General features: G+C 44.9%; 1 protein-coding gene and 1 long non-coding RNA gene across 2 annotated transcripts; one reads left to right on the forward strand and one right to left on the reverse strand.

Moving 5' to 3' along the window:
- Positions 1 to 467: 467 nt before the first annotated feature.
- Positions 468 to 10,442, reverse strand: LOC118372970 (uncharacterized). Its single transcript, XM_052484253.1, is given in 10 exon segments — positions 468 to 1,422; positions 1,424 to 2,452; positions 2,454 to 3,342; positions 4,352 to 5,327; positions 5,330 to 6,157; positions 6,499 to 6,550; positions 9,511 to 9,858; positions 10,053 to 10,180; positions 10,223 to 10,248; positions 10,385 to 10,442. Coding segments are annotated over 10 exon segments (5,289 nt in total).
- Positions 10,443 to 10,721: 279 nt separating this feature from the next.
- Positions 10,722 to 12,502, forward strand: LOC127912918 (uncharacterized). The gene is made up of 3 exons (XR_008084052.1): positions 10,722 to 11,412; positions 11,640 to 11,902; positions 12,194 to 12,502. It is a non-coding gene; the product is annotated as an uncharacterized LOC127912918 (long non-coding RNA).
- The last annotated feature ends 789 nt before the right edge of the window (positions 12,503 to 13,291 follow it).

Below are 13,291 nucleotides of genomic sequence, written 5' to 3' on the forward strand. Positions count from 1 at the left end.
TGTCGAAGATGCTGTCATCCTGGCATTCTGCCACACATTGCAACGCCTGGAGACACCTAACACCTACGCACGCATCTTGTTCATTGACTTTAGCTCGGCCTTTAATACATTCAATACTAATGCTCAACACCTACAAAAAAAAAAAAAAAAAAAACACAGAGATAGCCATAGACTGGTGTGAGCTCTCTGTACACCAAGCGCACCTCCAAACGTGCAACAAAAAAATCCTCAATGACCCCTCCCATCCAGGAAACTACCTCTTTCAGCCCCTGCCATCCAGGAAATTACCTCTTTCAGCCCCTCCCATCCAGGAAACTACCTCTTTCAGCCCCTCCCATCCAGGAAACTACCTCTTTCAGCCCCTCCCATCCAGGAAACTACCTCTTGTCTGCTCAAACATGTGAATATGATTAGAAAATCCAATATCTACATGTTCATTTTCAATTACAAATGTTCAATTGGAATCTCTATAGTCTTGTCAACATGTCATCTGTCATGTCCTCTTTCTGATCATCATTCTCAGATTCACCCTCAGTACTCTCCATCAGCATTGATACCAATGTAGACAGTGTCCTATTGGGGTCCAGCAATGTAACCAGGGGCACATTCACACCCCTATCCTGAAAGATGAGGTTCTGCAGGGTCATGGCTAGCATTGAGTCGATGCCTAAGGCAGAGAGAGGAGAATCGTCATCTAACTCATGCTTGTCAACACCAATTGTTTGACTGAGTACAGACCTGATGTATTCATTTGGGGAAGATGACACAGAAGTATGTTCAGATTGTGTCTTTTGGAATTTGAGTTTTTGCACTGCCTCATCCACTAATGCAGTCATACGCACGGTCAATGATGCATTTTGAGAGAGAACATTGCTCACCATGTTCTTGATGTGAAACCTACACACAACCTGTTGGGTTTTGTTTAGCAAGAGGCATTGTTCCAAACTCTCATGAATCTCTGTAACATCCATCACCATCAATCCCCTTGTCTCCAGAAACCTGTGTAAATGATCCTTGTTAAGCAGGAGACCAAGGTTCAAAGCTCCCCAGTTGATGGATTGCCCAGATAGTCCAATATTCCGTCTATAGTGACAGAAGTAGTCCAGGAATGAATTGGCTGCTGCATAGTTTGTTTGTGAGGCATTGCCAAGGAAAGAAGAGATGGAAGAGTAGCACACAAAGTAGTCTAACTTGCAGTGTTTTGTGGCGTGGTGTAGATTCAGAGCTCCATTCACCTTGGGCTTTAGGACTTTCTCAAAGTGGGATTTGTCAAGGTTTTCAATCAATCCATCATGCAGGATGACTGCACTGTGAAACACCCCTTTGATTGGACAAGAGGGAAACTTCTGACCAATGAGACCAATCACACTGAGCACATGCTCAGAGACAGAGACATCACATCCATACAATATGGGCACTCCATTGTCTCTCCTGAATGACTATCTCCTGCTGTATGTCTGGTGTGGGGCTACTTCTGGAGAGTATGACGATGTACTCTCCACCTTTCTGAGCAAGGAACTTCACTGTTTCAAACCCCAGCCCAGAGAGACCACCTGTGACAATGTACACAGACTTCTTCTGGAATAGCTGGGTTGGTTTAGGCAGCAACTGAATGTTGGACAGTGTGCCTTTGGAATCATCTTTACCCAGCGTCACAACAGACAGGGTCTTTGAGCTGAAGTACGACTCAACAGACAGGAAGTCAATGCTACCGGATGACATTCTCTGTAAGGTAGAGGTCTCTAGAGAAATTCCCAAATGCATGGACTTTAGCCAATTATAAATCTGTGGCCTCTTGGCAATGAGTGATCCCTTTTGTAAGATGCTGGACATCTGAAGAGTCTGGATGTGAACACTATCCTTAACATTCTGGAAAACACTCTGTTCAAGCAAGCAGTGGGACTGGGATTCACAGACAATGACAACATGTCTGACATCAGGACAATTGCTGACCTCTGCCAACAGAGATTTATCAAATGGTGGAAGGAGGAGAATTGCATCAGCAAACATTCCACTGCACTGTGTCCCTACAATGGCTTTCCATCTTGATTTGTTTGCTGTCTGGATTAGGACCTTCAGCAGACTAGAGTCAGGAACAGAGGAGATGATGCTCAACCTTCTCCGTTGTTTGATGGTAGGTAACAGTCTGTGCAGTATCTCTCATGCCAGAACAAAGTAGGACACACAAGGAGCCTCCTTCAGAAATGTGAGCCTCTTTGTCTTGTAGCATGCTGCTTCAGGAATCACAATCGTAGAAGATGCAGCGATGGGATAACATGATACTACATGGTCTCCCACTTTCAGTGTGTTCACATCTTTCCCTACAGCTGTGACAGTACCACTGAAGTCAAGAGCCACAAGCTGGTGGTTCTGAGATGTGTGATTGTTCCAGTACATTGTCTGACCATAGTTCAGCTCAGAGACACTGACAGGACAGTAGTCTGAGGAATGAACGCCTGAGCTGAATCTTAACTGATTTCTTATGGATGTTTGTATTGTCAACATCACAAGGAATGGCAGACAAGCTAGTCATTCTGCATGGGTCATTTGTCTGAAAGATGCATGGCTCAGACATTGAAGAGAAAATACTTCCCTCAGTGCTCTCAATGCTTCCAATGGGAGTATGTACAATATCAGGTTTCAAAATCAGCCCACCTTTCACAACCAACTCTGGGTATCTTTTGCAAGGGTATGACTTTAAGACCTGAGACGGAGCTATGATGTCTTCTGTAGAGACAGAGTTGATGTCAATCAGCTGGAAGGAAAGCTTTTCCATTTCTGCAGCACACGATCTAGTCATGCCTGACAGGACAAAGCCTGCGCTGATGCGGTCCGCCGCGTTCTCCGCCGACCGGTAGGTTACTACTCTGATGGAATTTGTAAATTGCATGGCCCTCAATGACAGGACAATTTTCCTGAGCATCTCACAGCAGCTTATCACAGTCTCCAGAACATACTCATTTCTCAGTGAAGTAACATCTTCCTGGCCCCACACAAATAACACTTCCTGGAAGTGTTTGTTGAGATCTGTGATATTAAGGTTTGCCAGGAGTGTAGGAAATCCATGGCTCAAGACCTCCTTAGATTGTGTGAAGGAGATGTATCTAGACTGTGAACTTAAGTGTGGTTGCATGACTTTTGGAAGGTCTACCTGGTCGGAAAATACCAAGGCCTTTGGTGCCTCACTGGCATTAGAGGAGATGATATCCTCACAGACAACATTGAATTCATTGTGGAAGAAGTATTCTTCCACAACATGAGAGCGGCTCCCAAGATATTTAATCACCACATGTTTAAGCTCAACCAAAACTCTTCCCTCTTTGTCTGTAAAGCAACCACCTACTTCAAAGAGATCAACACCTTCATCAATTGCTTTCAGATACACAATCATTTCCTCTTGCAGAGGTTCAAACACTGTCAAGCTGCCTATTTTGACAGGAAACCTGGGCCTTGAAGAGAGTCTATATGCTACTGTAACAGGAAACCTGGGCCTTGAAGAGAGTCCATATGCTACTGTAACAGGAAACCTGGGCCTTGAAGAGAGTCCATATGCTACTGTAACAGGAAACCTGGGCCTTGAAGACTCCATATGCTACTGTAACAGGAAACCTAGGCCTTGAAGAGAGTCCATATGCTACTGTAACAGGAAACCTGGGCCTTGAAGAGAGTCCATATGCTACTGTAACAGGAAACCTGGGCCTTGAAGAGAGTCCATATGCTACTGTAACAGGAAACCTGGGCCTTGAAGAGAGTCCATATGCTACTGTAACAGGAAACCTGGGCCTTGAAGAGAGTCCATATGCTACTGTAACAGGAAACCTGGGCCTTGAAGAGAGTCCATATGCTACTGTAACAGGAAACCTGGGCCTTGAAGAGAGTCCATATGCTACTGTAACAGGAAACCTGGGCCTTGAAGAGAGTCCATATGCTACTGTAACAGGAAACCTGGGCCTTGAAGAGAGTCCATATGCTACTGTAACAGGAAACCTAGGCCTTGAAGAGAGTCCATATGCTACTGTAACAGGAAACCTGGGCCTTGAAGAGAGTCTATATGCTACTGTAACAGGAGCAAGTTGCATCAGGAAGTCTAACACTACGGGGTGAATGCAGTATTCATGCAACTGAGACAGCAATTCTTCTGGAACTGTGACAACTGAAAACGCCTCCTTAAACTCTTTACCATAGTGTATATCCCCCGTGTTCTGGAAAACAGTGCCATACTGAAACCCACCCAGAGCAATTTCAGTGTAGAACTTTACAGAACTCAACACTGAATTGCATCTTTTGTAGATAGAGCTTAGCGAAATGTTCTGTTCTTCAGTTAGCTGTCCTCGCTTGCACGTTATTGTGCCTGATGCATGGTTTGTGGAGGGAGAATCTATCTTAAAATGGGTCTCATCCACTGCTGGTTCAAGTTGCACTTTCATCTCTGGTGCATTCTGTGTGAAAACATAGGGACTCTGAAAACTGATACTGACTTGCAGTGTGTTGAGTGGAACCTTTGGTTTGGCACTGGCCATGAAGGCAGCCAAACCCAACTCAGTATAGAAGGCACCGGGGATTATGGCAACACCATTGTGTTTATGCTCGTGCAGGTAGGATACTGAGTCAGAAGACAGATCACAACTGAAGGTATTGCTATCGCTAGCTGTATGAGTTAGCACAGGATGATTACCTGATGTATGATGTACCTTTGATGCAGCCATGATAACATCTCTCAGAGTAGAATCAAACTGATACCTTGGGAAAGATGTTGGTGAAGCCTCACGGCCTCTGTAGAACTGATCCCAGTCTACCTGAACCCCCAACTCAAACAGTTTGGACACAGCATTCAGCATTGTCTCATGATCTTTTTCTGGCTGCACTGAGGACAGAACTATGGTGTCATTTCCAAGAGTCTCCTGGATGTTTCTTTGTAGAGCCCTTCTAGGGCCAATCTCCACAAAGACTACATTCTTTTTCCCTTTGGTTGCAGATCTCACTGCCTGTTCAAATGAAACTGTCTCTCGTATGTTCCTGGCCCAGTATTTGCCTGTGCTGAAGTCTGGCTGCTCTACCTCATTTCCTGTTACTGTGGAGAACAATTCTGTCTCAACATCATTGACTTGTAAAGAGCCAATACTGTCCTCTAGTTGAGACAGGATGGGATCCATCATCTGGCTGTGGTATGCAGCAGGGACATCCAAAACCCGGAGGAACAGATTCTTACTCTTGACTGAGCTGCTCAGCTTTCGATGGAGACTGTCTATAGCCTCTGCATCACCTGAGAGCGTGCAGGACTGTGGGCTGTTGAAGGCAGCCAAAGAAATATTATTTGAGTAAGAGGGAACAGGACCTTCAAGACCTCTGATACGACCATGTTACTGACCACAAGCATTTTCCCTCCTGTGACCGTATTCTGCAGAGTACTGCGGAAGTAGATCACCTTCACTGCATCCTCAAGGGACAACAGACCAGAGCAGTGGGCAGCAGCAACCTCTCCTATAGAGTGGCCAAGAATGGCATCAGGTTTGATGCCCCAGTGCTTGAAGAGACTGGCTATGCCAACCTGAGTGGCAAAGAGGAGGGGCTGGACAACATCTGGGTTTGAAAGATCTTTACTCTCTGATTCACTCTCAAGTCTCTCTATGATACTCATGTTATTGAACTTCTGGAAAAGCTTCTCAATTTGTCTGATCTTCTCTCTGAACACAGGCTCATGTTTCAAGAGCTGCTGGCACATGCCTTGATAGGTTACACCGTTCCCACAGAAGACAAATACTAGCCTGGGATCTGAGTAAGACGGCGTGGTTACCTTTTTCATGGCAGATTTGAGTTGATCTTTAAGATCAGCCAGAGAGGGAGCTCTGAATGCTTTCCGATATCGATGTTTCAAGTGGCTTCTTCTACATGCAGATGTGTATGCAAGAGCTTCTAGATCACCTTTGTTGTCTCTGTCTATCTGTTGAATTGTGTCCTCCATCATCATACTCATAGACTTTTCAGAACTGGCAGAGAGGACAAATAAATTGTGTGATTTCCTACCACTTTTTTGAGGAACATTTGACTGCTTGTGTTGTTTGACAATAGCGTGTGCATTTGTTCCTCCAAAACCAAAATTGTTTATTCCTGCAACTCTTGCACTGGAATCTCTCCACTTTTCTGCTTTAGTAGGGATCTTTAACAGGTGAGATCAATAAGGGATCATCGATTTCACCTGGATTCAAATCAAATCAAATTTATTTATACACCCACCACTCCTAGCGATCCGTGACAGGCTTATAAGTAAGCGTTTCACAGTAAGGTTTACACCTGTTGTATTCCGCACATGTGACAAATTAAGTTTGATTTGAGTCTTTCTGGGTAAGTCTTTAAGAGCTGTGCACATGTGGATTGTATTTGTCAAAACTAACTAGGCCACTCAAGAACATTCAATATCATCTTGCAATGCAACTCCATTACCACATTTCACAGTGGGTGCCAGACACTGTAGCATGTAGGTTTCGCCAGTTCTCTCACCCACTGAAATTTGGTGGAGGATCGGTGATGATCTGGGGGTGCTTCAGCAAGCCTGGAATCGGGCAGATTTGTCTTTGTGAAGGACGCATGAATCAAGCCACGTACAAGGTTGTCCTGGAAGAAAACATGCTTCCTTCTGCTCTGACAATGTTCCCCAACTCTGAAGATCGTTTCTTCCAGCAGGACAATGCTCCATGCCACACAGCCAGGTCCATCAAGGTGTGGATGGAGGACCACCAGATCAAGACCCTGTCATGGGACAATGCTCCATGCCACACAGCCAGATCAATCAAGGTGTGGATATGGAGGACCACCAGATCAAGACCCTGTCATGGGACAATGCTCCAAGCCACACAGCCAGGTCCATCGAGGTGTGGATGGAGGACCACCAGATCAAGACCCTGTCATGGGACAATGCTCCATGCCACACAGCCAGGTCCATCAAGGTGTGGATATGGAGGACCACCAGATCAAGACCCTGTCATGGGACAATGCTCCATGCCACACAGCCAGGTCCATCAAGGTGTGGATATGGAGGACCACCAGATCAAGACCCTGTCATGGGATAATGCTCCATGCCACACAGCCAGATCAATCAAGGTGTGGATATGGAGGACCACCAGATCAAGACCCTGTCATGGGACAATGCTCCATGCCACACAGCCAGATCAATCAAGGTGTGGATGGAGGACCACCAGATCAAGACCCTGTCATGGCCAGCCCAATCTCCAGACCTGAACCCCATTGAAAACCTCTGGAATGTGATCAAGAGGGAGATGGATGGTCACAAGCCATCAAACATAGACGAGCTGCTTGAATTTTTGCACCAGGAGTGGCATAAAGTCACCCAACATCAATGTGAAAGACAGGTGGAGGTCATGCCAAGATGCATGAAAGCTGTGATTGAAAAATCAGGGTTATTCAAGCAAATATTGATTTCCTAAGTTAAAACATTGTGTTTTTTTATTTTCTTTGCATTATTCTAGGTCTGACAACAGCGCATCTTTTATTCCTAACCTATAATTTATTTTATTAAACATTCAGATGCAAACCACATAATTGAGAAGTGTATACAACCAAAGAAACAGTAATGTTTGTCTCCTGTCCTTCATGAGGTCACCAAATGAAACATATTGATATTTCTCTCACAGGAGGCACTTTTCACTAGTCATCTTTCCGTACTCAACTAGTTAACTTTAGCTACAGTATCAACAGCTATAGACAGGAGTCAACCACAAATCCATTATCTCATTTAGAAGTCTAAAAATCACATTTCATCTTCTCACAAATTGTTTCACATTTAATCATATAAGTTCCACAACATTTATATGTAAATCTGATAACTGGGACGTATACATTTGTAGAGTTACTGCTATTTGGTTATACTGTCTTTAATGATATCACAAAACAACTTATTTGACATGATTATTGTTTAGAGCCCCATCAACCATTTCCCACATTATTTACATTAGAAATTGTTTCAATGTCCAACCTTTTGATGATAAGGTTTTGCCCAAGTGTCTCCTTGTAACAAAAGGGTTCTTTCCCCTCAATTCTGCATGGTCAGGGAGAGACAGTTCCTGCAAGGTATTTACGACCCTCATAAAACTCGCCAACTCCATCCCTCTCCCCCTCTGCGGGAGAGAGAGCTGATCCACTGTAACCTGATCCTTCGGATCCTCACCGGAGAGTCATGACAAGAGGGTGACATGTTCAATGCCGATGTAACGTAGGGACAAAATCGAGTGGTTCACTTCCAAAAAGTGGGCCGCATCTGGGTAAGTCGTATCTTTGCACCTAATGGTTGTTTTTGTACAGTTTCTTTTGTTGTCGGCGTCATCCTAAATAAAAAAGGAATAGGTACGCTCCCCACGCTGCACCTTGGTCCTCTTCCTTCGACAGCCGTGACATTACACTTGTAGTTTCCATCCATTAGAGGCGCAAATAGTTGGTCTCTGAGATTTCTGCCCCGCGAGAATACGACCAAGGTACGGTCCGAAAACACATTACAAATACTGTCATCGGATTTTAGAATGGGCCAATGTTTGAACAATTCCCTTAATTTGTTCAGACCACTTTGAATAGCGGGTAGTTAGAACGCAAGAATGCTTATTTTGGTGAGACTGTCCTTGAACAAGTGTCTCGATTTGTTTTTGAATTTTCTCAATGGCAGTTTTAATCTGACAATTTTTGTACCCCCTCTCCTTGAATTTTTGTTGCGTCCCAGACATATCTGTCAATCATATTTCTGTTTTTTGCAAATTCTTTTGATTCGACAGAATATTAGGCTAACCTGGGCTGGCTCCTCTGTTTTGAAGATAACCAAGAAGAGGTGGCTGTGGAGCCATTATCCTTGCAGCGCTTGTGGACGGGTGGGTAGGCTCTGCACATGAAGCTGGTTGAGACAATGCCAAGAGTTTACAAAGCTGTCATTAAGGCAAAGGATGGCTACTTTGAAGAATATAAAATATGTTTTGATTTGGGGCGGCAGGGTAGCCTAGTGGTTAGAGTGTGGAGGTGGCAGGTAGCCTAGTGGTTAGAGTGTAGAGGTGGCAGGGTAGCCTAGTGGTTAGAGTGTAGAGGCGGCAGGGTAGCCTAGTGGTTAGAGTGTAGAGGCGGCAGGGTAGCCTAGTGGTTAGAGCGTTGGTCTAGTAACCGGAAGGTTGCAAGTTCAACCCCCCGAGCTGACAAGGTACAAATCTGACGTTCTGCCCCTGAACAGGCTGAACACTGTTCCCAGGCCGTCATTGAAAATAATAATTTGTTCTGAACTGACTTGCCTGGTTAAATAAAGGTAAAATAAAAAAAATTGTGCAACACTATTTTGGTTATTACATTATTCCATGTGTGGTATTTCATAATTTTGATGTCTTCACTATTATTCTACAATGTAGAAAATGGTACAAATAAATGAAAACCCTTGAATGGGTAGGTGTGTCCAAACTTTAGACTGGTACTGTATATTATTTCCCCATTTTTGGAAATTGATCCACTAGCCTACAAAAGGGCTACCAGTTGCCCATCCCTGATTTACAGGAAATTCCCTGTCCACTTTCTTGTGTGTCGCTGTGCCTGTCTATGTAATTACAATTTATGGATAGTCTTAGTGACAATATAAATTGGGAATATGACTGTTCGCACGAAAAAATGATTTGAACCTCATTAGCTATGCTTAGGTTCAGAAGAGCGTTATGATTACCTATGTAAATAGCTGTTCTGGTCCCACTGACTTTCTCTATTGGCATTCCAGCATCCTCCAATACCCTGTATGTACACTGCAGTAAGAGCTTGTGCTGAGAGTCCATTCAGTCTGCTTCAGCCTCAGTGATGCCAAAGAACTTGTGATCAAACTCATTAAACCTCCTGGGAGATAAAGAGATTGATACCCAGTATTGACACATTGCACGTCTGGACTTTTAACTTTTGATTTCAACATTGTTTTACCATTGATACACAATTCTCAGTGTCAAATATAACAAAAAAATACATTAAGTTCAAACTCACATTTTCAATATCATACATGACACTGTACAGCTATTAGATGCAGGTCTTACCCATCTATGAGAGCAGCTTTGGTTCTTTGCGTCTTCCCAGGTTTGTTATCATCAGGATCATACCAGGAAGTGCTGTCAAACCTCTCGTCCAGAATGTCTACTACACAGTTCTGGCTTTCCAATAGAACCTTCCAGAAAACTGTCAAGCCCTTCACCTAAAACAAAATAACCTTCCAGAAATTGTCAGGCCCCTCACCTAAAACAAAATAACCTTCCAGAAATTGTCAAGCCCCTCACCACCCAAAACAATAGTGCAAAATCCAGTATCACTCTGGCTTTTGGGAACTTTAGACAAACACAATTAATCAACTCCTTATTTGGTCCATTCTTACCTCCTGGGAAATTGCATCCTATCCCAACTATGGCAATGTCATCTTCGGTATCATCCATCTTTACATCTCATTACAACAGTACTTCTTTGAGAAGTCAAATTATTTGACCTTGAGAACACTTTGTTTTTACCTCCTATCCAAAGAAGTTGTGTTGAATATAGTCCCTCAAAGTTGTCTAAAGCAACAACAAAAAAAATGTCATGAAGCTGAAACCGTTCTTGTTGGAGCTCAGTGACTACCCTTGATTCTCTTTAGAAACCAAATAACATCTCTGATCACAGTGAGCTGTATCAAGACAAAGGGAGTAGAGATCCAAACAATAGATTGAGTTGTTTAAAGAAGCATTTGTCCTGCTCTTCAATTAGGGTCGTTTGAAACAGAAGTCACTAATTGCAGTCTTTCAATTGAAATTAGTTTTTGCTAAAAGGTGCTTGTTTAATAGAAGACAATGAATGATTGTGTTCTCTCTTTGGCTATTTTTTTTTTTTAAAGGGACACCATCTTTTTTTTCAGTGATCATTTTCATGAAACCAGATTAAAAATGAAAATGGATGTGGTGACAAAAACAGTTCCATCATCGTGTATCAGACTTTTCACTTAAGTGGAACCAACACTAAGCGGACTACAGACAGGTCATGATAGACCATCCAGTGTTTCCTGTGATTTAGCAAAACAATAAAAGATCACCGTCTCAGGTCAGTGCAGCCAACATGTTAAAAAGGTCCAAGAATAGCAAGACAATGCACTCACTAGGAGTATCTGAGCAAGGGTGCACAGCACTCTGCTGCAGCATGTTAGCTGCAGGATCAGGGTAGCCTAGTGGTTAGAGTGTAGAGGTGGCAGGTAGCCTAGTGGTTAGTGTGTAGAGGTGGCAGGTAGCCTAGTGGTTAGTGTGTAGAGGTGGCAGGTAGCCTAGTGGTTAGAGTGTAGAGGTGGCAGGTAGCCTAGTGGTTAGTGTGTAGAGGTGGCAGGTAGCCTAGTGGTTAGAGTGTAGAGGTGGCAGGTAGCCTAGTGGTTAGTGTGTAGAGGTGGCAGGTAGCCTAGTGGTTAGTGTGTAGAGGTGGCAGGTAGTCTAGTGGTTAGAGTGTAGAGGTGGCAGGTAGCCTAGTGGTTAGAGTGTCGAGGTGGTAGGGTAGCCTAGTGGTTAGAGTGTCGAGGTGGTAGGGTAGCCTAGTGGTTAGAGTGTCGAGCTGGCATGGTAGCCTAGTGGTTAGAGTGTAGAGGTGGCAGGTAGTCTAGTGGTTAGAGTGTAGAGGTGGCAGGTAGCCTAGTGGTTAGTGTGTAGAGGTGGCAGGTAGCCTAGTGGTTAGAGTGTAGAGGTGGCAGGTAGCCTAGTGGTTAGTGTGTAGAGGTGGCAGGTAGCCTAGTGGTTAGAGTGTAGAGGTGGCAGGTAGCCTAGTGGTTAGTGTGTAGAGGTGGCAGGTAGCCTAGTGGTTAGAGTGTAGAGGTGGCAGGTAGCCTAGTGGTTAGAGTGTAGAGGTGGCAGGTAGCCTAGTGGTTAGTGTGTAGAGGTGGCAGGTAGCCTAGTGGTTAGAGTGTAGAGGCGGCAGCGTAGCCTAGTGGTTAGAGTGTAGAGGCGGCAGGTAGCCTAGTGGTTAGAGTGTAGAGGCGGCAGGTAGCCTAGTGGTTAGAGTGTCGAGGTGGTAGGGTAGCCTAGTGGTTAGAGTGTCGAGGTGGTAGGGTAGCCTAGTGGTTAGAGTGTAGAGGTGGCAGGTAGCCTAGCGGTTAGAGTGTAGAGGTGGCAGGTAGCCTAGTGGTTAGAGTGTAGAGGTGGCTGGTAGCCTAGTGGTTAGAGTGTAGAGGCGGCAGGTAGCCTAGTGGTTAGAGTGTAGAGGTGGCAGGTAGCCTAGTGGTTAGAGTGTAGAGGTGGCAGGTAGCCTAGTGGTTAGAGTGTAGAGGTGGCAGGTAGCCTAGTGGTTAGAGTGTCGAGGTGGCAGGTAGCCTAGTGGTTAGAGTGTAGAGGTGGCAGGGTAGCCTAGTGGTTAGAGTGTCGAGGTGGTAGGGTAGCCTAGTGGTTAGAGTGTAGAGGTGGCAGGTAGCCTAGTGGTTAGAGTGTCGAGGTGGTAGGGTAGCCTAGTGGTTAGAGTGTCGAGGTGGTAGGGTAGCCTAGTGGTTAGAGTGTCGAGGTGGTAGGGTAGCCTAGTGGTTAGAGTGTCGAGGTGGTAGGGTAGCCTAGTGGTTAGAGTGTCGAGGTGGTAGGGTAGCCTAGTGGTTAGAGTGTCGAGGTGGTAGGGTAGCCTAGTGGTTAGAGTGTAGAGGTGGCAGGTAGCCTAGCGGTTAGAGTGTAGAGGTGTCAGGTAGCCTAGTTGTTAGAGTGTAGAGGTGGCAGGGTGGCCTAGTGGTTAGAGTGTAGAGGTGGCAGGTAGCCTAGTGGTTAGTGTAGAGGTGGCAGGTAGCCTAGTGGTTAGAGTGTAGAGGTGGCAGGGTAGCTTAGTGGTTAGAGTGTAGAGGTGGCAGGTAGCATAGTGGTTAGAGTGTAGAGGTGGCAGGTAGCCTAGTGGTTAGTGTAGAGGCGGCAGCGTAGCCTAGTGGTTAGAGTGTAGAGGCGGCAGCGTAGCCTAGTGGTTAGAGTGTAGAGGTGGCAGGTAGCCTAGTGGTTAGAGTGTAGAGGTGGCAGGTAGCCTAGTGGTTAGAGCGTTGGACTAGTAACCGGAAGGTTGCAAGTTCAAACCCCTGAGCTGACAAGGTACAAATCTGTCGTTCTGCCCCTGAACAGGCAGTTAACCCACTGTTCCAAGGCCGTCATTGAAAATAAGAATTTGTTCTTAACGGACTTGCCTAGTTAAATAAAGGCAAAATAAAAAAAATCAAATCAAAAACAGCAGAGAAGTTTAGCATTGTTGTTGCAGAAGTCAGACTGATATTGTGCTTTGCTGACTCTACCTTGAAAAATAAAAAAAGGTCCTT

The sequence above is a fragment of the Oncorhynchus keta genome, chromosome 28, assembly GCF_023373465.1.
Source record: "Oncorhynchus keta strain PuntledgeMale-10-30-2019 chromosome 28, Oket_V2, whole genome shotgun sequence".
Classification (NCBI taxonomy): domain Eukaryota; kingdom Metazoa; phylum Chordata; class Actinopteri; order Salmoniformes; family Salmonidae; genus Oncorhynchus; species Oncorhynchus keta.